The following is a 27,042-nucleotide window of genomic DNA, read 5'->3' as shown; positions in this document are numbered from 1 at the left end:
GCCTAGTTGCCACAGTTGGGGAGGTCAGTCAGAAGCTGATAGCTGTTGGCAAAAGGAAGTTTATATCCAGACTGAGCTCTGAATTCCTGACTTAAACCAAAAGAGAAAATGCTGGAAAATCTGAGCAAGTCCAGCAGCATCTATAAGGAGAGAAAAGAGCTGACGTTTCAAGTCCAAGTGACCCTTTCTCAAAGCTAAAAGGCACAGAAAGTGAGAGATATTTATACTGCAGGGGGAGGGAATGAAAGATGAGTCATAGCCACAGAAACCAGGGGAAAGGCTGCTAATGGCAGCCCAGAGAGAGAATAGAGGGTGTGAATGGCCAAACGGCAGAGAAACTGTAAACTGTGACAGATGAAGATGTTGGGGGAGGGGGAATGGGACAGAGGTAGAATGTAGAAAAGGGGAAGTGGGGGGTGAGAGAAAAGGTAAGGGAAGGGGGATGGAGTAGGGGGAAAGAATGGGGGGGGGAGAAAAATGTAAAAAATACAATAAAGAAATAAAAGGTAGAGAACAGTGAAAAAATTAAATAAAATAGGATGAAAATTTCTGACTTGTGTGATGGTGGGGGTGTTGGGGCGGGGGGGGGGGGAGGGGGGGGTGTGGGGGGGGGGAGGGGGGGGGGAGGGGGGGGTGTGGGGGGGGGGGGGAGGGGGGAGGGGGGGGGGTGTGGGGGGGGGAGGGGGGAGGGGGGAGGGGGGGGGAGGGGGGGGGGAGGGGGGGGTGTGGGGAGGGGGGAGGGGGGGGGGAGGGGGGGGGGAGGGGGGGGTGTGGGGAGGGGGGAGGGGGGGGGGGAGGGGGGAGGGGGGAGGGGGGGGAGGGGGGGGGGTGTGGGGGGGGGAGGGGGGAGGGGGGAGGGGGGGGGAGGGGGGAGGGGGGAGGGGGGGGGAGGGGGGGGGAGGGGGGAGGGGGGAGGGGGGGGGGAGGGGGGGGTGTGGGGGGGGGGAGGGGGGAGGGGGGAGGGGGGAGGGGGGGGTGTGGGGAGGGGGGAGGGGGGGGGGGAGGGGGGAGGGGGGAGGGGGGGGAGGGGGGGGGGTGTGGGGGGGGGAGGGGGGAGGGGGGAGGGGGGGGGGAGGGGGGGGAGGGGGGAGGGGGGAGGGGGGGGGGAGGGGGGGGTGTGGGGGGGGGGAGGGGGGAGGGGGGAGGGGGGGAGGGGGGGGGTGTGGGGGGGGGAGGGGGGAGGGGGGAGGGGGGAGGGGGGAGGGGGGGGAGGGGGGGGTGTGGGGGGGGGGAGGGGGGAGGGGGGGGGAGGGGTGGGGGAGGGGGGGGGGAGGGGGGGTGTGGGGGGTGGGGGAGGAGGGCGGGGGGGGGTGTGGGGGGTGGGGGAGGAGGGCGGGGGGGGGTGTGGGGGGTGGGGGTGTGGGGGGTGGGGGTGGTGGGGAGAGTTGGGGGCGCCTGTCAAGACCTAGAAAACAACCAGCTGGAAATGACTAGCTTTCTTCTCCAAGCCTTCTCTGGCTTGTCTGGTTTTTTTTAGTTGCTAAGGATTGGATCAGTTGCTGCTTTCTGGATGTTGGAGCGAATCAGGGAGCTGTGAGCAGGATTGCGTGAGCCTCCTGTCCCCGTGAGGTATTACCGTCCTGCCGAAGTAACTGGCAATTTAAATAGCCCGTCACGTTCACTGGCGGGGGGTGGGGGGTGGGGTACGCACATGCTGGAATGGGGCTGTAAGACCCTGACCTATATATATATAACTTGATTGATCCTTCGTTACACTCTCTGCTGGAGAAGGCTTTGTAATGTAACCGTAATTAATGCAACTGTGATGAAACATAACAATCAGCGTTCTCCAGTGGCACAAACCTCACCGCTGCTGACAGCGAGAGTGGAGGATTTGGTCCATTCATTGCAGCGGGACTGGAGAATCCCAGCCATGGGCACGGTTGGAGAATCCCAGCCAGTGTAACCGTGGTGCGCTGTTGGGACATGTTGGACAAGAGAGAAAACAAATGATGGCTTGTTTGTAGAGGCCACAGTCCAGATAAGGACACTGAAATCATCAACAGTAGCCAGTATGATGCCAAGGATAGTTCAGAGGAGGGTGACTTGTGAAACCAGGGCTGCTTTGACTGAAGCAAAGAAAACAATGAGAAGATTTAACCTGGGTTTTAATAGTGTGAATCAGGAAAGTCTCACAATGAGGAGTGGGCGTGTGATGATATTGTGCTGTTTTGATATATTTTACGTTTAAGGTGAGGCTGCTCTAAGAGGCAGTGTTTTGTTTCAGGGGTTCATTTGTTTGGGAAACTGGCAGCTGAATTGCTGAGAATGCAGGATGATAACTAATTTTAGCTCAGAATGTGATACTTTTGTGGAGTGAATGGATCTTTTGTTTAGTTAAATTCTCCAGGGGTTTTAGATGAGATATGCAGCGTCGATTAGGTTGATTGGCAGGGACAGAGTCATGTGATTAATGGGAGGATCTAAGCTTGCAGAAAAGACCGGTTTCAGTTTCATTTTCATTTTAAAGTAAAAGCAGCTGCTGCCTGGACTGCCAGAGGAAACTCTGTCTGTCTCTGTCTGTCCAGAGGTTTTCCTGAAAATTCTAGGACTGTTAACATGAGTCACAAGCAAGTATGCCTGTGCTTTGACAACTAATTATAGAGAGGGGTTTAAGTCTATAAGAGAAATATTACTTGATTGGAACCCATAGTGATAGTTTGCAGTTAAGAATTGCATTTTGCCATGTTTAAGTACTGATCAATTATTAAAAGTGAAGTTAAAATAGTTAAATTGTTTTAAAATAAAGTTTGTTCTTATAAAAGTTCCCAGTGTGTCAGTAGAATGGCGCCTGGATTGAAATATCTTATCCTCACATTGATGTCAAAAAAGAAAATTGTTGGGTTCTCTTTTTTGGCTTTACAATATACCCCGGGGTTTCTGATCTGATACACGAACAGGTGACAAAGGAATAACCAATTCTGACTTGTCCCAAAGAGAGTGATTGGAGAAATCTCTTTATGCTGAGATTTACTGATCTACGGAGAGCTTTGTAACAACAACTGAAACTTTGATCACTGCATCTTCTGGTGGAATATTGCATCAATACTTGAAGATGATAATGCTGGATTCTGCAGAGAATGAGGCAGTGACAATCATTTAGGAGCAATGGCTTCTTTCTGGGATTTGATTTGGTTTATTGTTGTCTCATGTATTACCGTACAATGAAAAGTATTGTTTCTTGCGTGCTATATAGACAAAGCATACCATTCATAGAGAAGGAAAGGAGAGAGTGCAGAATGTAGTGATACAGTCATAGCTAGGGTGTAGAGAAAGATCAACTTAATGCGAGGTAGGTCCATTCAAAAGTCTGATGGCAGCAGGGAAGAAGCTGTTCTTGAGTTGGTTGGTTCGTGACCTCAGACTTTTGTATCTTTTTCCTGATGGAAGAAGGTGGAAGAGAGAACGTCCAGGATGCGTGGGGTCCTTAATTATGCTGGCTGCTTTTCTGAAGCAGCGGGAGTGTAGACAGAGTCAATGGATGGGAGGCTGGTTTGTGTGATGGATTGGGCTACATTCATGTAGTTTCTTGTGATCTTGGGCAGAGCAGGAGCCCAGACCAAGCTGTGATACAACCAGAAAGAATGCTTTCTATGGTGCATCTGTAAAAGTCGGTGGAAGTCTCTGGAATTCTGTAGCTCAATGTATAAATAATCTTTCTCAACTGTAGAATGTTGAGAATTGTCAGTGGTGTCAGCAGGATTTCTGTGAAATGTGTCAGTGAGGTTTCTGTGATGGGTTTAAAATTCTCCCTGTGAGAAGCCTGGGCTTAATGGGAAAATAGCTTCTTTCACTGCTCTCCTGTCAGAGGCAGGAGGTGAACGCAGTGTATGTGTCAGGCAGGTTTATTGAGAAGATCTCACACACACCCACAGCAGATGTCAGCATGGAATGAGCTAAGGAGAAGGTTTCCTCATGTGTTACATTACTTTTCCATCAACACCACTCGACCTAAAGAAATGCCACAGAAAAACAAATGGCTTCCCAGGACAAGGGGTGGGATTTGCATATTTCCAGATTAAAACAAAGCACCAGAAAACTGCCAGTTATTGGAGAGGGAGCTCACCACACTCAATACCCCAGTTTCCAATTCACATAGGCCCACCGTAAGAGGGCTTTGTAACACTCTCAGAACAGAAGGAGGCCATTCAGCCCCTCGAGCCTGTCCCAACAATAAATCAAACAGCCGTACCCAACAAAAATTTCTCAACCTTAGCTTTTGGATGTTACAGTTGCCTCAGCATCAGAAGCTGTCTGGAGGGGAGAGAGTTCCAGATTCCCATTCCCCCTTTGCTATGTGAGGATCTTCTTCACTTCCACTGAAGGATTGAAGTCTAATTTTAGGTTATTTGGCCTTGTTTTTGACCCAGCCCTTCTGCCCACCATTGACTTTTTCCCGATTAATCACATCAACGTCTTTAACCACTTTAACACCTGAATTAAATCACCCCATAATCTTCAACACTCAAAGTAAAAACCGGCAGAGACTGTCCTTGTTATTTCACCATTTTACCAGCTGTACTCCTGAGGGAAAATACCATGCAATGTCACTCGACATGACTGAGCAAATTAGTGATATTTCCAGCATTTTAATTTCACGAGGTCACTTGGGCAGGTGCCCCTGTGTTATATAACATTGGACAACCTTCCTTGCATGCTGAACACTGACACACTGTCCCCACTGTGTGACAGCTCTAAGCTGTAACCCTGTTCATCTTTCCTTCCCCAAGTTCTATATCCCCAGCATCCACATGCTGCCACTCCAAGCTTGCTCTGGGTGCCGCCCTGAGCTTGCTCTGGGTGCCACAGGGAAAGAAATTAAACCTCCTGCTGTCTTAACCCACATCGCCATTGCTTCATGTAAAGCTAACAAGAGATCAAAGTGCTTAAATAGCATAGACCATGCACTGTCCCTTAACAGAAGCAATGTACAATAACACTCTGCCTTGGTGCAAGCAGCTGGATTGACAGCAGTACTGCAGTAAGGGTGTACATACTGCTCCTTCCTGCTCCCACACAGCTGTCACCAGCACTTTTGTCTCAGTTTCGGAAATCATGGAGTCACACACAGACCAGGGAATTACACTGAAGGTGAATGAAGATTCTATTCAGATTAAACTCACCACCAGGAATGTTGAGAATGGAAAGATGTTGTGTATCCTCTCAGCCTTGTGATAGTCAAGGGGAACACTGTGTCAGAAAGCAAAGATTGAAAAGGTTTCTGGGACTCAGACCGCACGCTGGATGAGGAGGCACAGAAACTGAGCTGTGACGCCTTTTGAGTTGAGGTAATGTGTCAAATAGCTCAGTGACGGAGCAGTCACGGAATCATACAGTGTAGAAAAGGCCCTTCAGCCCACTAAGTCCCCACCGACATCTGAGAAACACCTAACGTACCTCATCCCATTTACCAGTACTTGGTCCATAGCCCTGAATGTGATGATGTGCCAAGTGCTCATCCGGGTACTTTTTAAAGGATGTGAGGCATCCTGCCTCCATCACCCTCCCAGGCAGCACATTCTAGATTCTCGCCACTCCCCGGGTAAAAGGAGGTTTTCCTCACACCCCTCCTAAACCCCCTGCCCGTCACCTTGAACCTATGTCCCCTCGTGACTGACCCTTCAAATAAGAGGATTAGCTACTCACTATCCACTCTGTCCATGTCTCCCATAATCTTGTGCCCCGATCAGGTTGCTCCTCAGTTTTCTCTGCTCCAATGAAAACAACCCAAGCCTATCCAACCTCTCTTCATAACTTAAACGCTCCGTCCCAGGCAGCATCCTTGTGACTCTCCTCTGCACCCCCTCCAATACAATCACATCCTTCCGATAATGTGGCGACCAGAACTGCACACCGTACTCCAGCTGTGGCCTCACAAAAGGTCTGGTGTCCTGCCATTTATAGTATACTTCCTTGTCAAATTGGTCCTTCCAAAGTACATCACCTCACACTTTTCAGGGTTAAATTCCATCTGCCAGTTATCCACCCATTTGACCATCTTGTCTATATCTTCCTGTAACCCAAGACACTCCGTCTCACTGTTAACCACCTGGCCAATCTTTGTGTCGTCCACAAACTTACTGCCCCTATCCCCCACATAGTCATCGATATCATATATATATATATATATATAACTGACGAATAATAGGGGGCCCAACACAGATCCCTGTGGTACGGTCACTGGACACTGCCTTCCAGTCACTAAAGCAGCTTCTGTTATCACCCTCTGTCTCCTACAATGGAGCCAAGTTTGAATCCACTTTATCAAATTACCCAGTATCCCATGTGAATTTACCATCTTTACAAATGTCCCATGTGGGACTTTGTCAAAGGCTTTGCTGAAATCCAAATAAACTACATCGACTGCACTCCCCTTGTCTACGCATCTGATCACCTCCTCAAAAAATTCAATCAAATTTGTTAGGCATGATCTCCCTCTGATGAAGCCATGCTGACTATCCCTGATAAAGCTTTGCCTCTCCAAGTGGAGAGAGATGCTCTCCTTCAGAAGATTCTCCAATAGTTTCCCCACCATTGGTGTGAGACTCACTGGTCTATAGTTCCCTAGCTTATTTCTACAACCCTTTTTAAATAGCAGATTCTACAATCCTTTTTAAATAGTTGTTTTTCAGTCTTCTGGCACTTCCAGTGTGGCTAGAGAAGAACTAAAAATTTGGGTCAGAGCCCATCGCCTCCCACTACTGCTCTTCTGTAGATTTTCCCATTCGTAGCTGTTCCCAGTCTTCCTTGGTCAGATCCTACATTATTTTACTAAATTTCTCTCTCCCCAATCCAAAACTTAGTTTTCAATCTGTCTATTTCTTTGTCCATAACCAACTTAAATTGTACCATGTTATGATTGCTGTCACTAAAATGGTCCCCCATCACCACCTCAACCACCTGTCTGGCTTCATTCCCCAGAGTCAGGTCCAGCACAGTTCCCACCCTTGTTGGAGTCTCTACATATTGATTTAAAAAGTTCTCTTGTTCACATTTCAAAAAATGTCTTCCATCCAAACCATCAACACTGCGTATATCCCAGTTAATGTTGGGAAAGTTAAAATCACTGGATATAATAACCCTATTGTTATTGTTTTTACACACCTTGGAATTGTGCATATATTTGCTCCTGAATATCCCTCTGACTATCTGGGGGTTTATAATAAACACCTAACAATGTGGCTGTCCCGTTTTTATTCCTAAGCTCTACCCACAAAGCTTCATTTGATGCACCCTCTGATATATCATCTCTCCTCACTGCAGTAACTGCCTCCTTAATTAATAATGCAATGCCTCCTCCTCTTTTATCCCCTCCCCGTCTCACCTGAAGATTCCGTATCCCGGAACATTGAGCTGCCGATCGTGTCCTTCCTTTAACCATGCCTCTGCGATGGCTGCGATATCACACTGCCACGTGCCAATCATTGCTCTCATCCGTTTTACCTACAATATTCCTGGTGTTAAAGTAGAGGCCACCCAGCCTGGCCTTACTCCCCTGAAACTTAATACAGCCACACTCCCTCTGACTTACTTATTTTGCTTTGTGATTCCATGTCCCATTTTGGCTAACGACCAGTCTGTGTGCCCTCCTCTGCCGAATTAGTTTAAACCCCACCCAACAGCACTGGTAAAACATCCCGCAAGGATGATATTCCTGTTCTGGTTCTGAGGAAGGAAAATAAGTTTGAGCTTCTGTGAAAGAGATACATCATGGCATTGATGACTCTTGTGATGCAATAGCCCCAGCTCACACTCACTTCATCTCCTGGAAGGCTACTGCACCTGTAAGCATGGGTTTTAAAACTTACAGGACTGAGGGAGTGGCGCACTGTCAGAGGGTCAGTGCCGAGGGAGTGCCGCACTGTCAGGGGGTCAGTGCTGAGGGAGTGCCGCACTGTCGGAGGGTCAGTGCCGAGGGAGCGGCGCATTGTCAGGGGGTGAGTATTTATAAAATATAAGAAGGACAAGACCCCAGCTTCAAGAAGGTGTAAATGATGGACTGTGTTACCCCAGCCTCCTGGTACAGCTGATGGCACTTTGTTTGGGGTGGGTGGGTGGGTGGAGGAGGGATGAGGGCATTATCTGTAGCCCCCTCGGGCGAGGCATTCCCCTGTACCAAAGCTTCACTTCACTGAAGGATATTGGATTTGCTGACTCACAGTTGGGGAAATTGTACAGGGAAAGGAATATAAAATATAAAATATATAATTCGCTTGTCGAACAAGCCATTACCTGCTTGTTCTAATTCATCACCGTACCTGCAGCTAAACTGGCAGAGCTGCTGCGGTGGGGTTTAACTTGTCAATTCAGATTTGGATCTCTGCAGACTTGCACTTGCTTTCTGAAGCCTGTCCAACAGTGATGACAGGACTGCCTTGCTTCACAGATGATTACCTTGAAGACTACACTCTCAGCATTGGCGAGTGGCTTGAGACTTCAGTGCAGCGAAATAATTCATGTCCTTTCTATTTTAATTCTGAGGATAAAATTTCATCTGCATCACCCAGGCAGTCAGTCGACTGTTTCCTTCTTTCTTTTGATCCAGCCATCGGTCCATCCATTTCTACCTCTCTATTTCTATCTGTCTCTCTATTGTTCCACTGTAATCTGTCGCAGCTTGTTAACAATACAAAATTTTCAAATAGAAAGAGAGAGAGAGAGAAAGAGATGGAGCAGGAGAACAGGGAGGTTTCAGGAGGAGAGCACAGCCCCTTCCCTCTGCCTTCAGCATCTCCCAGGCAGCACCTGATCCAAACTCGGTAAGAAGATGAGTGTTGGTGTGGCACACTGTGAGGTGAGTCCCAACCCAAGAGTAAATTAACAGCCACAGAGTGTGGCTAACATATGCACTTGATGTTGGGATGCATCACATAATGTTCCTGAGCATTCCTTTCTTCATTGGGAATTACATCTGTTAAAGTCTACAATCTCGGAGTATGTGTGTTACTGCATGCATCCTTCTAAATGTCAGGTCAAGAGAAGGCAAGAATTCTGACACATCAGGAATAGCTGGATTATAGAGTACAATTTATATGTACTGTGTTCAGTTCTGGTCACCCTATTATAGAAAGGATATTATTAAACTAGAGAGAGTGCAGAAAAGATTTACTAGGATGCTACCGGGACTTGATGGTTTGAGTTATAAGGAGGGGCTGAATAGACTGGGACTTTTTTACTTTGGAGCGTAGGAGGCTGAGGGGTGATCTTTTGAGGTCTATAAAATAGAGAGGCACAGATCAGCTAGATAGTCGATATCTTTTCCCAAAGGTAGGGGAGTCTAAAACTAGAGGGCAGAGGTTTAAGGTGACGGGGGAGAAATACAAAGGTGTCCAGAGGGAAATTTTTTCACACAGAGGGTGGTGAGTGTCTGGAACAAGCTGCCAGAGGCAGTAGTAGAGGCGGGTACAATTTTGTCTTTTGGAAAGCGTTTAGACAGTTACATGGGTACGATGGGTATAGAGGGATATGGGCCAAGCACGGGCAATTAGGACTGGCATGGTCATTAAAAAATGGGCAGTATGGACAAGTTGGGCCAAAGGGTCTGTTTCCGTGCTGTAAACCTCAATGACTCTATAACTCTATGACATCTTCCAGAAAATTCCTTCCTATCTCACCAACTACTCTGTGTTTCCTGGCCAGTTTTTATACCAAGTATAATCCAATGTCTTTTATGATCAAGAAAACATTTTTCTTTCACGGTGTCTTGGAGTTCAGATCTTTGGAATAAATAAATATTTTGATTTATTATTATCACGTATTAGAATACAGTGAAAAGTATTGTTTCTTGCGTGCTACACAGACAAAGCATACCGTTCATAGAGAAGGGAACGAGAGATTGCAGAGTGTAGTGTTACAGTCATAGCTAGGGTGTAGAGAAAGGTCAACTTGGTGCGAAGTAGATCCATTCAATAGTCTGACAGCAGCAGGGAAGAAGCTGTTCTTGAGTCAGTTGGTGCGTGATCTCAGACCTTTGTATCTTTTTCCTGAAGGAAGAAGGTGGAAGAGAGAATGTCCGGGGTGCATGGGATCTTTAATTATGCTGGCTGCTTTGCTGAGGCAGCGGGAAGTGTGGACAGAGTCAGTGGATGGGAGGACGGTTTGCGTGATCGATTGGGCTACATTCACAATCTTTGTAATTCCCTATAGCCTTGGTCAGAGCAGGAGCCCATACCAAGCTGTGATACAACCAGAAAAAATGCTTTCTATGGGGCATCTGTGAAGATCGGTGACAGCCATAGCAACATGCCAAATTTCCTTAGTCTTCTGAGAAAGTAGAAGCATTGGTGAGCTTTTGTAATTATAGTGTCAGCATGAGGGGGACCTGGACAGGTTGTTGGTGATCTGAACACCTAGAAACTTGAAGCTCTCGATCCTTTCTACTTCATTCCCCATTTCTATGAATTTGGAAGTCATCATCTGTGTTGTTGCCAGCTTATTATCTTTACTGGGAGGACATACAACTGGTTATCTGCTGTGCTCTTCACTGTACCCAGACCATACTGAGCAGTCCAAGGTTGGAATTCTCCAGCCGTTTGCGCCCCGCCGCTGCCAATGAGGACGGAGGATTTGGTGTCCAATCAAAACTCCGTTCACTGCAGCAGGACTGGAGAATCTGAACAGCTGGGAAATTCCAACCCATCGTATGTCTTCACACCATTTTCACTGCATTCATTTCAGAAACAGGGTTGTTTTGTAACAGGAGAAAACAGAATTAAATCTGGTAATCGGAGAACGCACAAGTACTTAAGAAACATTCAAGTGAACACTTGATACACTGTAGCATACACGGATACAGAGCAAGTGCTGGAAAATGGGATTAGAATAGACGGTTGGTTGATGGCTAGCACAGCACGATGGGCCAAACGGACTGTGTTTGTGCTGTAAAGCTCTCGACTTTATGATTCATCCTCAATCTCCCAAATGTTCCGATCCAATGCTGCAGCTTTAACGTCACTGGGCTGGGCTGGAGACCAATCATATACACAATGTCAAGGGAGCTGTGTCATTTTTAATAATTTTAATGTGGGATCCCTTGCCGCTGCCCTTCCCCACCATCGCCACTCTGTCTATCTTTGAAATAAGTCATGAGGGAAATGACCTGATTGGAAGAGGGGAAAGTGATCTGCCATGCCCAAATGTTATTGGAAGGGTTTGAAAGGATTCCACGTTCAGCTCGCTGTAGCCAGCCAAACATCCGCTCCGGAGATTGCTCCCTCCCCAAAAGCCTCTAAATAAACTGTTACATACAAACTGGTTCCAACAAATTGAATGACTGATTCCAGCTCCACTTCCTGTGTTTGAACCATCTGCTCCTTTGAAACATTCAAAATGATAAGAACCTTCAATAATAGCAATGGTTAAGGGACTGGAACACAACATACTCCGGTGCAGTGCTGAGGGAGTGCTTCCCTGTCACAGGTGCTCTCTTTTGAATGTGAAGTTAAGCTGCAAATCAGTCTCCTTTTCTGACTAAGTACAAGTTCCTGTCACCTGTGTTTTGGAGACGAGCAGAGGTTTCCCCCTCTGATGTCCCGACCAGAATTTATCTCTAGACCAATCTCGCTGATCTGGTCATTATCACGGTGCTATTTGTGGGATCTTGCTGTGCATACCTAGACTGCCGTGATTCCTACATTACGACAGTGACTCCAATTCAAGTACGTCATCAGCTGCAGAGCACTTTGGGACTTTTTCAGCCTGTGTTAATGGTTCTATCTAAATGCTGGTCTGTTTTTGATGTTAATAGTTAAACTGTTTAAAGATTGGAAGGAAAGAGGTGGAAATTTCTTCAATTCAGGTTCTTGTCCCTGAGCCACTCGTAGGAAAATCGCAGAAGTAACGTCAACAAAGAATGTAATTAGAGGAAGATGAATGTGAATGGATTAGGCAGATAGAAACAGACAGAACAAAATGGAATGAATACACTACCATTGTGCTTGCATCGCAGAATCTTACTGTAACTTATTCCGTTTTGTTGATGATTTGAACACGGGAGAATCCCTGAGCAGAACTATTTCTCTACAGCAACTGCTCCATTGCAGTGAAATGTTGAGATTGTGGTTTGATTGATCCCAGATTTCTGTAGCTTCAGACATGTCAATATAAGATTAGATAGTTAAGATAATTAAGGACCAGAAAGTCCATTCACTCCATCTTAATTCATCCAACAAGGAAGACTCAAGACTTAAACAGAAAATGCTGGAAAATCTCAGCAGGTCTGACAGCCTCTGTGGGGAGAGAATAGAGCCAATGTTTTGAGTCTGGGTGGCCCTGTCTCAGAGTTAAGAGCAAAGAGAGTCAGTAGATCTTTATACTGTAAGGGGAGAGAGAGAGACGGTGAAATTGGACAAATGGACATCTACCACCCACCCTGCACTCCTGGCATAACTCTCATCTGTCTTTCATTCCTCTCAGCTCTGACGAAGGGTTATCTAGACTCGAAACGTTGGCTCTACTCTTTCTGCACAGATGCTGTCAGAACTGCCGAGAGTTTCCAACATTTTTCTGTTTTTGTTTCAGATTCCAGCATCTGCAGTATTTTGCACATATTTAAGGCTCGTGACTTGTTTCATTGCAGCATCTCAGCGTTGTTAAACTGGTTGGAGGGTTTCTATCTGCAATGTCTCTTGCGGCTTGTGTCTGTGTGTTCATCGCTGTTTATGTGTAGACAAACTTCCTGCTGTTAGTTTTGAATTTGCCGAGTTTGGACCTGGGATCGCCCTTGTTCCGATCAGTTTAAAGTAAGCTTACTTCTCCTTGTGCTCAGTGAGTTTCTGTGCCTTTGTAAAATCGTGTCTCAGATACCTCCTTTCCACTCTGAAATGTCCTCTCACCAGCAGGTTAAACTCATGCTCTTTCTCTGATGGTCCCCAGCACTTTAATGTATGCTGTGTGTGTTGGGAAGTGAATGCAGCTGTTTATCTGGAGTGTGACCAGAGCCTGTACACTCTGATCATGATCAGCGCTCTCAGCTGACAATGAGTGCTTCAAGAGTGACACAATTACAGCAGTTTCCAACATTACAAACAGCAAGACCACACATTTATATAAGAACAACTTACTGCAGATGCTGGAAATCTGAAATAAAACAGAAAACACAGGGTAAACTCTGCAGGTCTGGCAGCATCTGTGGAGAGAGACAGTCGTATTAATGTTTCGAGTCCATATAACTTTTCTTCAGAATATATATTTATGTATTTCCTTTCATTTAATAAGATGTCTCAAGGCATTTCATGGATGTATTACAAAACATGGTGGAGATTTTTGATTATCCGACCAAAGCTTGGTCAAGCAGTGGGTGTAAGGAGTGTCCGAAAGGAGGAAAGTGAGATGGAGACTTTTTTAGGGAAAGAGTTCCAGAGTTTGAGACTGAAGCAGCTGAAGGTGTGGCCACCAATTTGGGATAGTCCAGACGTCAAAATTAGAGGAGCAGTGATATCTCAAAAAGTGTGTGGGGCTGGAGGAGATGACAGAGGTAGACAGGGCTGAGGCCCTGGAGGGATTTGAAAATAAGGACTGAAATTTTAAAGTTAAAATTCTCCTTGACCGGAGACAATGTCAGTCAACAAGCATGGAGGCCACAGGTGAACATGAGATGTGGTGTGAAGGTTATTGCCTGTCACTTATGTGGCACAAATGTTACTTGCCACTTGTCAGCCCAAGAATGGATCAGTGTTGATTTGTACTCGAGCAGTTGGAGAGACGTCATCCTGAGTGAGTCACAGCCAGAGTGAGTGTGCGTACCGTGAATCCGGAGTACAGTGGGAACTGGACGCATGGAGAGTTCCTTTAGATATGTGAAGAGAAAGGGGTTGGTGAAGACAAATGTATGTCCCCTATAGACTGAAACTGGGGAACTTGTAATAGGGGACAGAGAAATGGCCGAGCAGCTGGACACGTACCTGGGTTCTGTCGTCACAAAAGAGGACCCAAATCAAATGCCAGAAATGTTGGAGAAAGCAGATTTAGTGAGAGGGAAGAATGGAGGGAGCTCAATATTAGTAGAGAAATGGTGCTGGGAAAATTGATGGGATTGAAAGTGGATAAATCCCCAGGGCCGGATAATCTACATCCCAGAGTACTGAAGGAAGTGGCTCTAGAAATCGTGGATGCATTGGTGGTCACCTTCCAGGATTCTATAGACTCTAGAACAGTCCCTGCAGATTGGAGGGTAATGAATGTGCCTCCAATATTCAAAAAGGGAGGCAGAGAGAAAACACTGATAGTAGGGAAGATTCTCAAATCCATTACCAAGGACTTTATAGCAGAGCATTTAGAAAGCAGTGACAGGATCAGAGTCAGCATGGATTTATGAAGGGGAAATCATGTCTGACAAATCTGTTTGAATTGTTGAAAATGTAACTAGTAGAGTTCACAAGGGGGAACCAGTCGATGTGGTATATTTGGACTTCCAGAAAGCGTTTGACAACATCCCACACAAGAAATTATCATGCAAGATTAAAGTGCATGGGATTGGAGGAAGTATATTGAGATGGATAGAAAACTGGTTGGCAGAGAAGAAAGAAAGAGTAGGAATTAATGGGTGCTTTTCAAATTGGCAGGCAGTAACTAGTGAGTGCCACAGGGATCAGTGCTGGGTCCCCAGCTATTTACAATATATATTAATGATTTGGATGAGGGAACAAAATGTAACAACTCGAAGTTTACAGATGATACCAAGGTGGGTGGGAGGGTGAACTGTGACGAGGATGCAGAGATCCTTCAGAATGATCTGGACAGGTTGGGTGAGTGGGTTAATCAATGGCAGATGCAGGATAATTTGGATAAATGTGAGGTTATTCACTTTGGAAGCAAAAACAAGGCAGTAGATTACTACCTGAATGGCTGTAAATTGGGAGAGGGGAGTGTGCAGAGGGACCTGGGTGTCCTTACGCACCAGTCACTAAAGGTAAGTGTGCAGGTGCAGCAGGCGGTAAAGAAGGCAAATGGTATGTTGCCCTTCATTGTGAGAGGTTTTGAGTACAGGAGCAGGGATGTGTTGTTACAATTATACAGGGGCCTTGGTGAGGCCACACCTAGAGTATTGTGTACAGTTTTGGTCTCCTTTTCTGAGGAAGGATGTTCTTGCTCTTGAGGGAGTGCAGTGAAGGTTTACCAGGCTGATTCCGGGGATGGTGGGACTGATGTATGAGGAGAGATTGACTGGGTTAGGATTGTTTTCACTGGAGTTCAGATGAATGAGGAGGGATCTCATAGAGACTTATAAAATTCTAAAGGACTAGACAAGGAAGATGCAGGGAGGATGTTCCTGATGGTGGGGGAATCCAGAACCAGGGGTCACAATCTGAGGATTCAGGATAGACCCTGAAATGAAGAAATGAGGAGACATTTCTTCACCCAGAGAGTGGTGAGCCTGTGGAATTCATTACCACAGGAAGTAGTTGATGCCAAAACATTGAATATATTCAAGAGGCAGCTGGATACAGCACTTGGGGTGAATGGGATCAAAGGTTATGGGGAGAAAACAGGAATAGACTATTGAGTTGGATGATCAGCCATGATTGTAATGAATGGCAGTGCAGTCTTGAAGGGCCAAATGGCCTCCTCTATCCTCTGTTTCTCTGGGGGAAAGAAGTTCTTTGAATTTTTTTTCTTTTATTTCTAATTCCTTAATTGTTTGGAGTGGGGGGCGGCCTTTCCCCTAGTGCTGCTGCAGTACCCAGGCTGCAAGGATAACAACTGGTGCATTGTGAGCAAGGTAAGTGTTTACTACTTTATCACTGCTGGTTTCTTTGTGGTTTACAGTTTACAGGGGTTATATTCTGTAGCAACAAGGACCAGGGAAGAAGGGCCCGACAGTAATATTATCTGATATTAAGCATCTTCCAAAGGTTTAAGTTAAAGGGGTAAGTCATGGCAGGAGAGTTGAAAGCCATGGTGTGCTCCTCGTGTTCCGCGTGGGAAGTCAGGTACGTTTCCAGTGCCCTGGACAAGTATGTGTGCAGGAAGTATTCCAGCTGGAGCAGCAACTGGGGACACTGAAGAATCCAGGAGTCTGAAAACATTGTGGATAGCACGTTTAGAGAAGTAGTCACACCACAGACCAAGACTGCCCAGGCAAGAAAGGAATGGGTGATCAATAGACAAAGCAAGAGAGCTACGCAGGCAGTGCAGGAACCTCCTGTGGCCATTCCCCTGTGAAACAGTTACACTGCTTTGGATGCTCTAGAGGGGAATGACCTTCCTCCATGGAAAAACAGCAACAAGCAAATGCATTGCACCACGGTTGGTTCGGCTACAGAGGGGAGGGTTAATAAATGTGTCTGTGTAGTAGTTATAAGGGATTGAATTGTAAGGGGAATAGACGGGCATTTCTGTGGCCGCAAATGAGACTCCAGGATGGCCTGTTGCCTCCCTGGTGCTTGGGTTAAGGATGCCTCAGAGTGGCTGCAGGACATTCTGAAGGGGGAGGGCAAACAGCCAGTGGTTGTAGCATATTATCAGTACCAATAATGTAAGTATAAGAAGCAGAATATAGGGAGCTAGGAAGCAAGATGCAAAGTAGGACCTCAAAGGTAGTGATCTCAGGATTGCTCCCTGTGCCACGTGCGAATCAGAGTAGGAACAGCAGGATACAGAGGATGAATATGTGGGTGAAGAGATGGTGTGAGGGTTTCAGATTCCTGGGACATTGGGACCAGCCTGGGAGTGGCTCATTCCAGTGAGGTTTATAACTGTTCCCCGCTAACAGGGTTCTGGTGGCCCAACCCCACTGGAGTGAAGGGAGCCCATGGAGGCTCCATTAGGAGAGCGGGGATAAAGGGGGGTGCCCCCTGGGCAGTGCCAAACTGGCAATGCCAATCTGGTCTTCTGCCAAGGGATCAGGGCCTAAGGGGCCCTATTTGTGGGGGAGGGCTATGAGATGCCAAATGGTGGGGGTGGGGATCCCACTGTCACTCTGCATAGGGATTAGTGGCAGTGAGAGAGAAGGAGGCAGTTGGGGGTTGGTCAGCAGTGCGGCAATCTCAGCGTTGACACATGCACAGTGGCACACTCCGCACAATGCTGCCGGCCTCTCCAGACTGAATACTCCCCAGCCCTTGATTTCCAGTGTGAATCTCGCTTGGACACTTCGCAGCGCTCAGAGTGTGGGAGATTCCATCTGAAAATCCTGCTTAAAAAAAATTGATGGGAGTTGCTCCAGTTTTTACACAACTTAGAAAGTTTTTGAGAGAATTACCCTTGTTAGCTCTGACAATGTGGAACTGAGAATCACTAAGGGACAAAAAGTGTTAGTGAGGCTTATACACAGACCCCCAAACTGTGGTGTTTAATTTGGCTTATTACTGTCACATGTATTAGTATACAGTGAAAAGTGTTGCTTCTTGCGCGCTACACAAAGCAATTCATAGAGAAGGAAAGGCGAAGGTGCAGAATGTAATGTTACAGTCATAGCTAGGGTGTAGAGAAAGATCAACTTAATGCGAGGTAGGTCCGTTCAAAAGTCTGACAGCAGCAGGGAAGAAGCTGTTCTTGAGTCAGTTGGTTCATGACCTCAGACTTTTGCATTTTTTTCCCGAAGGAAGAAGGTGGAAGGGAGAATGTCCGGGATGCGTGGAGTCCTTAATTATGCTGGCTGCTTTTCCGAGGCAGCAGGAAGTGTAGACAGAATCAATGGATGGGAGGCTGGTTTGCGTGATGGATTGGGCTACATTCGCAATCCTTTGTACTTTCTTGTGGTGTTGGGCAGAGCAGGAGCCCAGACCAAGCTGTGATACAACCAGAAATAATGCTTTCTATGTTGATGTTGGGGGTGGCATTAACAGGAAATGAAAGACACATGGAATAAAGGAACATCTGTAATTATGGGTACTTTTAATCTGCATATATATTGGGCAAATCAAATTAGCCACAATTCCCTTGAGGGGGAATTCCTGGAGTGTGTATGGGATGGATTTCTAGACTGATAAATGAAGGCCATACGAGACTGGGTATCGTGTAATGAGAAAGGAGTAATTGATAATTGCGTTGTGTGAGACACCTTGGGGATGATTGAATATAACACAATAGAATTCTTCATTAAGATGGAGAGCGATGTAGTTGAGTCTGAGACTAGTGTTCTGAATCATAATAAAGGAAACTATGATGATATGAGGCAGGTGTTTGCTATGATGGATTGGGAAATGTTACTGAAAAGGATGACAGTGGATAGATAATAGCAAACATTCCAAAGAATGCATGGGGGAACTGCAGCAGCTGTTTATTCCTCTCTGGCACAAAAGTAAAATAGGAAAGGTGGTCTAACCTTGGCTTACAGGAGAAATTATAGATCATATTAAATCCAAGGAAGAGGCATGCAAAGTGGCCAGAAAAAAACCTGAGGGTTGGGAGCAGTTTAGAATTCAGTAAAGGCGGACAAAGGGATTGATTAAGAATGAGGAAGATAGAGTACGAGAGTAAGCTTGTGGGGAACATCAGTGCAAAACCTTCTCTCGGAATGTGAAGAGAAAAGGTTGGTGAAGATAAATGTAGGTCCCTTACAGTCAGAAACAGGGGAATTTATAATGGGGAACAAGGAAATGGCTGACCCACTGAATACATACTGAGGTTCTGCCTTTACAAAGGGGGACGTAAATGTCCCAGAAATGTCAGAGAACACAGGGTTTAGTGAGAGGGAAGAACTGCTTAGAAAAGACAGTAGGACTAGAGGGCACAGCCTCAAGATAAAGGGGGGAGCAGTTTAGAACGGAGTTGAGGAGGAACTTCTTCACTCAAAGGGTGGTGAATCTCTGGAATTCTCTGCCCGTTGAAGTGGTGGAGGCTGCCTCGCTAAATATATTTAAGTCACGGGTAGATAGGTTTCTGATAGATAAGGGAATTAAGGGTTATGGTAAGAGAGCGGGAAAGTGGAACTGATCCACTTCAGATCAGCCATGATCTTATTGAATGGCGGGGCAGGCTCAAAGGGCTAGATGGCCTACTCCTGATCCTATTTCTTATGTTCTTATGGAATTGAAGGCGGATAAATCCCCAGGACCTGGTAACCTGCATGGAGGAGATACTGATTCATTGTTGTATTATTTAATATCACTGAAAGGAAATTTCAATACGCTAAAAAAAAATTTAAAATGATGGGAAAGAAGCCAGTTGAGAGGTAAGTGTGCTGAGTCAGAAACAACCTAGGGCAGTGGGCTGGAGTGTGCTTTGGAATGGTTTTGAACATCAATGTGGGAAATATAATGCGTTCTCAGTAGGAGAAGCGGCCAATAGTGTTTCCCCTTTTACTGTGTGATCTGCCTGAAGCTGCTCTGATTATTAATACCCTCAACTGAGTTATTTTATTAAGGGCAACCTTCAGCAAGAGTGGGCCATAGATAATTATACATAACCGCACCAAGGAATCGAATTAACTAATGGTTCTGTTGTATAATCCAGTATGAAGTTGACTGTTGTAGTGCTTGATTCTGGATCTCTCTCTGTTCTTCTAGCTGGGATGATAGCAGTTCCATCAGCAGTGGGCTCAGTGACACACTCGATAACCTCAGTACTGATGACTTGAATACAACCTCATCTGTCAGCTCTTACTCCAACATCACTGCCCCGTCCAGGAAGAACACCAGAACTCAGGTACATGTTCCATATACAACCCCGTATACCGTTGAAGTGTAATGTAGGTGGTGTACAAGAGAAAGAAAATGGAAAGTATTTTGGTTTTCGTTCATTTATCGTTTTTACTGTTCAGGTACAAAGAGAAATGTTTGGAGCTAGAAATAAAATATTGTCGACAACTTACATTTATTGAAAGCACCTCGCAGCTGAGGGTTTTTTAAAGTTAATTTATTCATGTCACAAGTAGGCTGACGTTAACACTGCAATGAAGTTACTGTGAAAATCCCCTAGTCGCCACATTCCGGCACTTGTTCGTGTACATTGAGGGGGAATTTAACACGGCCAATGCCTAGGTGAGAGGATAGGACTTGGGGTGGGTGGGCGGGAGTCAGGGTGGGTGGGTACAGTATAGGGAGGGTGACCTGAGCCAGTGTTGGAGGGATTGTTTTTCAGAAAGGTTTAGCAGGCGGGGAAGGATGAAGCAAGACTGCGAAGCTTGTGGGGAGAGGATCAGATGACTGAAGGCTTGGATAGCAGTGTTGGAACACTCTGTAGCACAGAGTTGGAAGGGCAGAATGAACTATCAAAGGCTGGAGGGGGCTACAAAGGGGAGTTAATTAAAATCAAAACCATCACAAACCTCTTGTACACTCCCTTATCCTGTCTGTGGGACCGGTTGAGACTTTGAGAACTCCACCAGTCCGTTCCCATGTATTCAATACCTTGTTATCCTCGTGTCTTAATCTTTCAACTGAGATGAGGCCAGAAATAATGTTGTCAAAACCTCTCTGGCCACCATGGTTAAGACAATGTTTTGATTTGAATGCCAAGAGAAGAAGATTTAAATATTCCTCAATGTATTCCAGATGTGGAGAGTAGTTCTTCTGCCAAATCATCCACAGAAATGGAACACTCCACAGGACACCCAAGGAGACCATTCAGCCTGTTCAGTCCATGCTGGCCCTTTGAAAGAGTTATCCAATATCCTCCTCCTTTCCCATAGTCCTCCAAAAATTTCCTCTTCAAATAATTATCCAGCTCCCTTTTGAAAGTTATTGAATCTGTTTCCACTGCCCTTTCAGGCCACCTTTCAGATCACAGCAATTCACTGTGTAAAAAAGGCAAAATCCTCATCTCCCCCTCTGATCAATTATCTGGAATAGTTTTCTCTTTGCACCCTATCCTTTGATGCGCTTTTTGAACAATAATTAATCGATCTTGTCTTGAAGCTTCAGTTGATGCCTCGCGCTGTAGCTTACAGAATCCCGTCCGTCAGGCACAACATCTGAAAGACGTTTTGATTCCCAATCTCCGTTCCTCATCAATATAAATGAAAAGCAGAATGACCACTGATATACGGTTCTCACCTTAATCCTGTCTCCTAGTTCAAAACAGACTCAGAGAAACACTCAACATCAGAAAATGAAACCGCTTGGAGCGGTGAAGATTTGAAGAAGCCTGAGGAAGGACACGACACGGCGAAGATGGATTCTGGTGAGAAATGGAAGAGGAACCCCTCCGATTTGTCTGATGATTCTGAGAAAGGACAAAGGCCATCTCTGGCCCTGTCTCAAACCGGATCGTGGAGACGGGGTATGACGGCACAAGGAGGTGTCCCCACACCTCGGAACAAGCATCCCTTAAAAACTCCAGGTAAGGCAATGAAAACCATCCACTTCATGTAACCACAAAATTCCGCCTTTTTTAGAAATCTGAAATAAAAAACAGAAAATGCTGGAAAGACTCAGCAGGTCTGGCAGTGTATGTGGAGAGAGAAACAGAGTTAACATTTTGACTCCAAAGTGATTGTGTCTGGAACCCTTTAATCTAGATAAGAGGAAGGTCAGCGATGATCTGATTGTGGTGTTAATGGAGGGATTGATGTGGGGGAGATTCAAAATCCGAGGACAATCTAGAAGCAACTTCTTTAACCAGAGAGTGGGGAGTTCTCGACCACAAAGGGTATTTGAAAGAAACACACAGGGAGAAAGGAAGGGAAGGATATATTCAGAGGATGGGATGGGAATATAGGAGTAGGCCATTCAACCCTTTGAACTTGCTCTACCACTCTACTAGGTCATAGCTGATCTGATTGTGGTCACAACTCCAATTTCCTGTCTGCCAGTCATAGCCCTTAACTCCCTTATCAATCAAACATCTGAATAACTCAGCCTTGAATATATTCAGTGACCCAATATCCACTGCTGTCTGGGGAAGAGAATTCCACAGACCAATAACTCCTGAGAGATAAAAATCTCTCCTCCCCTCCATCTTTAAAGAGAGGCCTCTTATTCATAAACAGAATCCCCCGGTTCCCTTCTCCTCCACAGGGGAAAACATCCTCCCAGTTTCCTCCCAATCCAATCCTCTCAGGGGCTGGGATTCTCCAGTCCTGACTGTGCCTGGAAGTCTTGCAGGTGACATGGAGAATTGGAGAGGCAGCCACAAGGCTTCTGGTGGGATTTTCCAATCCCAGTAGTGGGCAGGACTGGAAATTCCAGGCCAGGATTTTGTGTTTCAATGAAACCAGCTGTCAATTCCTCTACACTCCAGTGGATATGGGCCCTGCCTCTCTAACCTCTCCTCAGAAGACAGCCCCTTCATCACCACACTGAGTCACGTGAACTCCTTCTGAACTGCCTCAAATGTCAGAATATCTTTTTCAAATCTGTACACTGTATTCCAGATCTGGTCTCACCAGTGTCCTGTACAACTGCTGAAAAACTTCCCCACTTTTATATTCTAGTCTCTATTATAATAAACAACAACATTCTATTTGCTTTCCTAATCATTTGCTGTATCTGCAGACCAACTTTTTCTGATTTACCACCTGCACACCCAGATCCCTCTGTACCTCAGAGTTCTGCAATCTTTCACCATTTAAATAATTTGCCGCTCTTCTATTCAAAGTGGGAACGATGATACTCTGTAATTTTTTGCCCACCTACTGAACCTATCCAAATCTCTTTGCAAACTCCCTCTGTCCCCCATCTTGGTGTCATCTGTAAATTTAGTTAGAACCATAGAATCCTACAGTGCAAAAGGTGGCCATTCAGCCCATTGAACATAAGAACATAAGAAATAGGAGCAGGAGTAGGCCATCTAGCCCCTCGAGCCTGCCCCGCCATTCAATAAGATCATGGCTGATCTGTCGTGGCTCAGTTCCACTTTCCCGCCCTCTCCCCATAACCCTTAATCCCCTCTCTTATCAAGAACCCATCAACCCGCGTCTTAAAAATATTTAGCGAGGCAGCCTCCACCACTTCAACGGGCAGAGAATTTCAGAGATTCACCACCCTTTGAGTGAAGAAGTTCCTCCTCAACTCCGTTCTAAACCGCCTCCCCTTTATCTTGAGGCTGTGCCCCCTAGTCCTACTGTCTTTTTTGAGCGGGAAGAGTCTCTCCACCTCTATCCTATCCATCCCATTCATCATCTTATACGTCTCAATGAGATCTCCCCTCATTCTTCTAAACTCTAACGAGTACATTGAGTCTGCATTGACCACAATCCCATCCAGGCCCTATCCCCATTTACCCTAACTAGTCCCCCAGACACTGAGGGGCAATTTATCATGGCTAATTCATCTAACTCACACACCTTTGGACTGTGGGAGGAAACTGAAGCACCTGGAGGAAACCCACGCAGACACGGGGAGAATGTGCAAACTCCACACAGACAGTGACCCAAGGCTGGATTTGAACTCGAGTCCTTGGCACTGTGAGGCAGCAGTGCTAACCATTGTGCTACCATGCCGCCCATACGTTACAGTTACCATACATTCATGAAAATCATTGATATAAATTATAAATGGCTGAAGCACTGATCCCTGCAGCACTCGACAGATTACTGCTTACCACCCCAAAAATGACCAACTTCTCCTGAATCCCTGCTTCCTGTTAGTTAACCAATCCTTTACCCAGATGAACATGTTATCACCCTTCACCATCAGCTCTTATTTTGTCCAATAACCTTAGCAAATGTCTTTTGGAGATCCAAGTACCCTACATCTACAGGTTCCCCTCTATTCACCTTGCTTGTTACTTCTTCAAAGAACTCCAATCAATCAGTTAAACACGGTTTGCCTGTTCTAAAGCCATGTTGGCTCTGCCTGATCCCATTCTGATTTCCAAGTTTCCTGCTATAACCTCCTTAATAATGGATTCTAACAATTTCAGGTGTGAGGATAATGTCAGGCTAACTGGCCTGTAGTTTCCTGCTTTCTGTATCCCTTCTTTCTTGGATAAAGGTGCTAAATTGGCTATTTTCCAATCCACTGGCCCTAATTCTGCTGCTGTGTTTTCTGGTGTTATGGGTTTAGGTGAAGGAGAGGGGGAGATCTGTTCAGTGCTCTATAACCAGAATGGGCTTGTTGGGCTGAGTGGCTGGTTTTGGTGTGGTACCTTCTACATCTAATTGTCGACATGCCAGTTACAGGGAAACCGGAAGATGGGAAAGTTTCAGAGAAAGGAAAGGTGTCCCTGAAAAGCACAACCAGCCAGCACTCCCCCTCGGAGGCAGGAAGGAGCAGTGGAGATGAAGGGAAGAAACCACCCTCGGGGATAGCCCGCACTCCCACCGCGGGCTCCTTTGGGTTTAAAAAGGCTGGTGTCTGCTCATCCACAACAGCGAGTGGGGTGACGGTGACCAGTGGCTCAGCCACGCTGGGGAAAGCTCCCAAGTCTTCTGGAATTCCCAGCAAGTCAACATCCGTGAGGAAGACGAGTCTGGATGGTTCCCAGAACCTGGAGGATGGGATCTTGTTGATGAGCTCCAGGACTAACCTGCAGTATCGCAGTTTACCTCGGCCTGACAAATCCAGCACCGGAAACATAGCCGGCCGCGGGGGGCACCGTTCCAGCACCAGCAATATCGACTCCAGCACGGGTGGCAAATCAGCCGGCGGCACGGCCTCCAAACTGAGGGAACCGTCCAAGGTGGGTTCAGGTCGTTCCAGCCCCATCAGCATCAGTCAGGGTGACCGGGAGCGAGACAAGGCAACGGCGGTGTCAGACCCAGAGAGCATGTCACTGTCCAGCTCTCCGAAATCCAGCCCCCCCTCCATGAACAGCAGCGGAACATCAGGATTAAGACAACAGGGATCAAAGTATCCGGATATCTCTTCGCCAACATTCCGCAGGTTAGTGAGTCTGTCACGGGTGGGTTCCCTCTGCTCCCGTCGCGGGACTCTGCGGGGGTGGGCCTGAATTTTAACCTTTCACACCCAGGTGACCAGGGAATCCTGAGCTGGAAGCTGTCTGTCCGACACAGGGAAGATATCCCGCTTCTAATCTGTGTAACGCTCAGTAATGGAAGTTCTCCTCCGGTTCTGAGTGAGGAGCCAGCTCACACGGAGAGTTGGGATGACAGTGTTCTAACTCTATCTCTGACCTACACCCACTCCCAGTGGGAATGCGTGGGTCACCGTGTTAATCCCTGCTTCCCCTTTCTGTCAGGCTCATAAAAAATTCTCACAAATTGTTGGGATGAAATTAAGGTGAAGACAGAAGTTTTCAATCCTTCCAACTGGGGATGATCTTGAGGACAATGCTGGGTGGTTTGATATTTAATGATGGATTGTTAATTATTTGATGATGGGTGGTTAGTTATTTACACATTGTGTGGAACATTCAAAAACTCCATTCTTATTTTCCCTGAAGATCTGGATGGGGTTTACAAGCCCGCGGTTATTATCCATGCCTCGTTACACTGGGGGTGTGAAGAGCCAGCAGTGAACCAGGAGGGATACCTTTACTGTATAGCCACTGTTGTAATGCAGAAAAGTCAGCAGCCAATTTGTGCACAGTGAGATCCCACAGACAGCACTGAGATAACGACCAGCTAACTTGCTGTTCTTCCTTGATGTTGATTGAGATCTTATCCACTCCTTTTACAAATAGTGCAAAGGGAATCCTCCACAAGCACCTGAGAGGGCAAATAGGATCTCAGTTTAATGTCTGACAAGAAAGATGGCACCACCAACAGTGTGGCACTCCTTCAGTATGGGCACTGGGAGCAGCAAGGTAGATTTCTATGGATTGGCTCAGTGTGTGATGGTTCCCCGTCTCTCGCTCCCAGCTCATCGTTTCATCTCTTTTTTTCTGTAGGTTGTTTGGAACAAAGTCAAGTGGGAAAGGGGGCAATGTGCCAAGTTCAGAATCAGCCAAGAGCTCCACTGTCATCGCTAACCCTCATGCCTCGCTGACTCGCCAGGGCAGCCTCGAGTCTCCCTCCGTTGCGGCGGGGAGCGTCGCCAGTGCCAGTGGGCAGCCCAGCAGTGGAGTGAACAGCCTAGTGGGCTGCAAACCTTCAGATCTGCCCACGGAAGGGGGAAGTCTGAGCCAGTCGCTGGCGTCCAGCCCAGCCTCACTCCACTCGTTAACCTCCAGCGGGCACCAGCTGACCGCCAGCCTCAGCAGTTCACCAGGGGGCAGTAAGGACACCCTCAGCTACCCGTCCCTGACCAGCCTGCACACCAGCTCCGAGTCGATCGATCTCCCACTCAGCCACCACGGCTCATTATCCGGACTGACCACCGTTCCCAAGGGAGAAGTACAGAACATGCTGATGAGGACGGGCAGCGTGAAGTTGACACTGTCCGAGAGGTGAGCCGGGCACCCTGCTCCAGCCTAAACATACAGAGCAGTGAGAAACCTTTCCAGAGCAGCAGGGCCACAGCTCCAATACTGAGTCCAATTCAGTGCATCACACCTGTAAAATTTAGTGGGTGGAATTCTCTGGCCATTCACACTGGTGGGATTTTCCAGTCCCGCTGCAGTAAATGGAGATTTGGCTCAGCACCAAATTCTCTGTCTTTGTTTGCAGTAAGAAGTCTCACGGCACCAGGTTAGAGTCCAACAGGTTTATTTGATAGTAAACCCACAAGCTTTTGGAAACAGTGTCCCTTTGTCAGGTATATGGAAGGTGACGAAGGAATCTTCCACACACCTGATGAAGGAACAGCGTTTCTAAAAGCTTGTGAGCTTACTATCAAATAAATTGGTTGGACTTTAACCTGGTGTTGTGAGACTTCTTACTGTGTTTACCCCAGTCCAACGCCGGCATCTCCACATCATTTGCAGTGGCAGAGTGACGTGAGCTGCTGGAAAACTCCAGCCAATATTTTCAAGAGGTTGCAGAGAAGGTTAACTCAAACGGTAAATGAGAGACTTGGTTCTCTTCCCTTCTATCTGCGTCCACCGAGAGTGGTGGATTTGGATGTTTCTGAGAACCTCCAGTGTCTCCACTGGAGAAGCTGAGATCATTCTGCTAAGAGCGGAAAGCTTTTGATGAGGTGAATAAAGGGGAGAGAGTCAGTAGGTAGAGGACGCAGATTTACAGCAATAGAGAAAAGAACCAGGGTGGGAATGAGGAAAATCTGTTTTCCAAAGGGAATGGGATAAATACTTGAAGGGGAAAACTTACCAAGTTCTGGCGACAGTGTAAGGGACTGGGATTAATTGGACAGCTCTGTC

At 46.6% G+C, this 27,042-nt stretch overlaps 1 protein-coding gene across 2 annotated transcripts in view; it reads left to right on the top strand.

The window, feature by feature from the left end:
* Nucleotides 1-27,042, top strand: part of nav3 (neuron navigator 3) — a 360,827-nt gene that overhangs the window by 247,142 nt on the left and 86,643 nt on the right. For both annotated transcript variants that reach the window (XM_080191445.1, XM_080191444.1), the window contains exons 13-16: nucleotides 19,449-19,587; nucleotides 20,955-21,222; nucleotides 23,999-24,707; nucleotides 25,675-26,172. In XM_080191445.1, coding sequence (XP_080047571.1) covers nucleotides 19,449-19,587; nucleotides 20,955-21,222; nucleotides 23,999-24,707; nucleotides 25,675-26,172 — 1,614 coding nt within the window. The remainder of the gene's footprint in view (nucleotides 1-19,448; nucleotides 19,588-20,954; nucleotides 21,223-23,998; nucleotides 24,708-25,674; nucleotides 26,173-27,042) is intronic.

Source organism: Carcharhinus amblyrhynchos, chromosome 6 (genome assembly GCF_965287045.1).
Source record: "Carcharhinus amblyrhynchos chromosome 6, sCarAmb.v2.hapA, whole genome shotgun sequence".
Classification (NCBI taxonomy): domain Eukaryota; kingdom Metazoa; phylum Chordata; class Chondrichthyes; order Carcharhiniformes; family Carcharhinidae; genus Carcharhinus; species Carcharhinus amblyrhynchos.
The sequence above is the reverse complement of the archived record's forward strand: the minus strand, read 5'-3'. Positions and strand labels throughout refer to the sequence as shown.